The sequence below is a fragment of the Morone saxatilis genome, unplaced genomic scaffold (assembly GCF_004916995.1).
Source record: "Morone saxatilis isolate NCDOM2014 unplaced genomic scaffold, NCSU_SB_2.0 Contig2, whole genome shotgun sequence".
Lineage (NCBI taxonomy): Eukaryota > Metazoa > Chordata > Actinopteri > Moronidae > Morone > Morone saxatilis.
Window position 1 is genome coordinate 5,430,733 of NW_023339762.1, and position 3,762 is coordinate 5,434,494.

Sequence of the window (3,762 nt, forward strand, 5' to 3'; positions counted from 1 at the left end):
GATGTATTTGCTTTTCTAACACTAGACTGTGGGAATAAGTTGAATCACACACTTCTAGAAACTGTTTATCATGAGTCATATTTCGTAAGTCTTTCTGAGTTTTATTTCAGCTGCGTCATTGCTAAACTGCAATTAATTCCTGAACTTGTGCTCGTTTACAGAGCTGCACAATGAACTGACTAACAAGCACATGAAGAAAGCATCTTGTGGCTGAGCTACTTTGATCATATTCTTAAAACAATATTCCCTCTAGACTGAGTATGGCCACATATCCACAGAGATAAACCCTCCTTTATCATTTGTTATTACTTTGGTCTGAATCTGCAGTGAAAGGCTGCCTGAACTGTCACCTTCCAGCCTGTTTGTCTCGTTCCACCAGTTTTCACACACATTGGAGGTGACACTGACGTCGCGTTTGAAGTGCAGGGTTCAAAGTCACTGTGTTTTTGCATTTGTCCAGTTGGGCAACTGGGTAACTGGGTCAGAAATCTACTTGCCCCTATACAGGGATAACAGAGATAACAAGAAAGTGAGATGGCTCAGTCCTTAGATACTTCCATCATCTGCTCTGGAAAAAAAAGTATTCTTTTATACCACTTGCTACATGGGGCACAAAGTTGCTGGATTTACACACTACACAAACTTGAAGAGTTTAACAATGTCGGCACACAGTTTGACATCTTCGTCCATTCTGGCTAACTAACCGGGAAACGCAGCCATACAGTGGACCAGCGGCGCTACATCAGATTAGCCAATGACAATGTTCTGGGTAAAACAATGTTCTGGGTAAAACACACACTGCACACACACTCTTTCTGTTCCATAAATGTGAATACATGCGTGTATATATTTACAAAACACAGTTGGTAACACCACACTGGCAGACTGAACTGCGACTCCATGGACCATGGACAGTTGTGTTTCAGAACCATTACACCCTCAATCCAGACTATTTCATTCAGTGCATCCACAAACTTTTCATGTGATCTACCTTGGGATAAATCCACCACAGAGCCGTTTGAGGAGCAGAGGGGCTCTCCACAAAGCCGGATTAGCAAATTAGTCACATAATTTAAGGAAGCTTATCAAATATTTTCTAAAAAAAAAAACTCACCTTACATAACTGTAACTTATTATCACATATTTGGTTCTCAGGTGTAAATCTGTATCACAAGATTTTGCTTTACTGTCGTCACTTATGTCACAGATATCTGTCTAACTTTCTAATCCTACTTTGTAAAATAACCCCCCCGGACAACCCTCCATCTGTGTGTTTGTGTGGAAAAGGAGAAGAAGGCTGATCACAGATGGTGCTCTTTAACTGAGGTCAGCTCTAGTCACAAAAACAGTTGCGTTGCACTTCATTTTACTGGTAACACCTTTGTAACTTTAAAGTCCTGTGATAATAAAATATTGAATTTATACTTTTTGTTGGATACCTCGCTTTGACAAAAATGCTTTTTTCTACAAAAACCTTTATTTTCATTGAACAAAAGTGGCCATGTTAAACACAAATCACCCTTGTGTTTCACCCTTCATGAAGCTGCTTCTTGCAGATGCCCCTGCAGATGCCGTTCAGCCTCCTCTTGTTTAACAGACAATAAGACCTATAAGTCAGGCAGTCAAACACTATTTTAACTGGTCAACCTGAAGACTGCAGGGCTTCACGTACTGAACATTTAGTGAAATGCTGCTCTTAACAAAGGCTAACTGTTCAAGCTCAATGATGGATCGATAACGTCACAGGTCGTCTGTGAACGTGTTGTTTTATGTTGTTTTAGTGTTCAGTTTGCTGCTGAACTTTGCTTTAGCATGTTGTGCAGCTCAGTGTCTACTGCCTCAGGCTGGGGGATTGTGGACTATACACTGGTACCAGTGGAGGCCGAACTATGTTTGAGAGAAACTGTGTGAACATTTTTTTGTTTTTTCAACTTTAAGCCTCCATAATCCCACCAGCCAAAATAACATTAAATCTTATCTATGTGAAGGTTGGATTGCCAGGAACGGTTTTTGCGATGGTACCTAATATAATTGCTTGTCTGCGTCGCTTTAGTAGTCTGCGTTATACTTTGTTGTTTTTGTTCAGAATGACTCTATTTTGCTCCACGATCCTTGCCGGTATGCATGTGTGTTGTTGCTGCATGTAAATTTACTTGATAGACGTGCCCTGAAGGTAATGATATTGCTACATGTGAAAAAGCAATGGTTAAACTGCAGGAATTCATTGTCTTGGCAATGTTTTGGAACTTTAATTAGCACCCAGCAGCAGCTACCTAGTATAGTGCACTCAACCGATCACAACAATGGTCGGTTTAGTCAACCTAGAAATAATAGAATTTGTACCATTGGTAGGAAGAATTTCAGTAGACCGAGATTTTCTTTGGTTGTCTACATCCCTACTATTTAATGCCCATCACAGTTTCCCAGAGCACAAAGTGATGTCTTCAAATGATTTATGTTGTCCAAAGATATCCCGTTTATAATGATATAAAACAAAATGTGACAAGCAGCAAATCCTCACACTGCAGAAGCTGCTGACTGTTTTTTAACCATTATACATATTATTATTATTATTATTTTTTCCCACTTACAATTAATCCGCCCATTATTTTCTCAATCAATGGTTTAGTCTATAAAATGTCAGAAAATAGTGGAATATAACAATCAGTTTCCTAACTCCCAAAACAAACCAGCGAATAATCACTTTAAAAATGTGCCAGAACCAATTAATTCAGCCATTTTTGCTTCAACAAATCACTTTAACAATTAACCAGTTGCATTTGTGATCACCTTCATATAAACATATACACCGGTACTCAGAAATACTGATAAATATAATACATAGTTACTTGTGTAAACAAATATTATAACAGAAACATAAAATATTAACAAGATGTAGTTATTGGTGTGTGGATAATATTTTACATTACTACAGTGTTAATTATTCATGTTGGTAGTCTGTGTCTAGCTCTGCTCCCAGTATTTAAGACCCTGTCGATCTAATTGCATTAGCAGAGAGACAGCAGAGGTTCTGACGCACTGACTGGACTTCTGAACTAAAGTTTAACAGTAAAGACGTGAAGGGGTCTGAAGGGGTCTGAAGGGGCGCAGATTTCGTTGCAACCCCGGGGCCCCCGGTTTGAACGCCACACTAGTCTCAAAGCAGGTTCCTACTGCTTCTTATCAACTCAGAGAGACAGACTGGAAGGAGGGAACATGAAACACGTTTTTAAGACGTGCGGGTGACTGCGCCTGCACCTCGTTTGCACCTGCAGGTGGTAAACAAACTGGAAACTTACGGCGCATTTCCTGCCCAGGTAGCCGAATAGGCACTCGTTCTCCTGCGGGGTCAGGAGGATGGAGCCGACGTTAACAGACCTGCGGGGCGGCGGGTGGCTGTTCATGGCTCCGTATTCTTCTAGTTTACCCCGAAACGATGCAGTTATCCCTGGACGGACTCAGCAAACACTACTAATTACAGAAAATCCATGCGGGCTCCGGTTGCTGTGGCCTGCAACCGGATCATCTCCGCTGAGTCCGACTCCCGGCTGGAGGGCGGAGGAGGACGGGGGTGTTTTCCAGGCTTGCTTCTGCTCAAGAAAGAACCGTAACTTCTCCGTTTAGTGTTAAATACAGAAATTAAGAGCTCGCAGTGTGTTTAAACTCGGATAAATGCTCAACTTTCATTCGGAAACTCCTGCAGCTGCAGCGGCGATGCGTACATCCAACATGGCAGCAAGACAGAGCAGACCACTTTAAAGA

At 41.3% G+C, this 3,762-nt stretch overlaps 1 protein-coding gene across 1 annotated transcript in view; it reads right to left on the minus strand.

The window, feature by feature from the left end:
- LOC118330757 (neural Wiskott-Aldrich syndrome protein-like) overlaps window positions 1-3,762 on the minus strand; it is a gene marked incomplete at its 3' end in the record, with an annotated part of 19,109 nt that extends 15,347 nt beyond the window's left edge. The window contains 1 exon segment of the mRNA XM_035665428.1: window positions 3,300-3,762. Within this exon segment, the coding sequence (XP_035521321.1) occupies window positions 3,300-3,404 (105 nt within the window).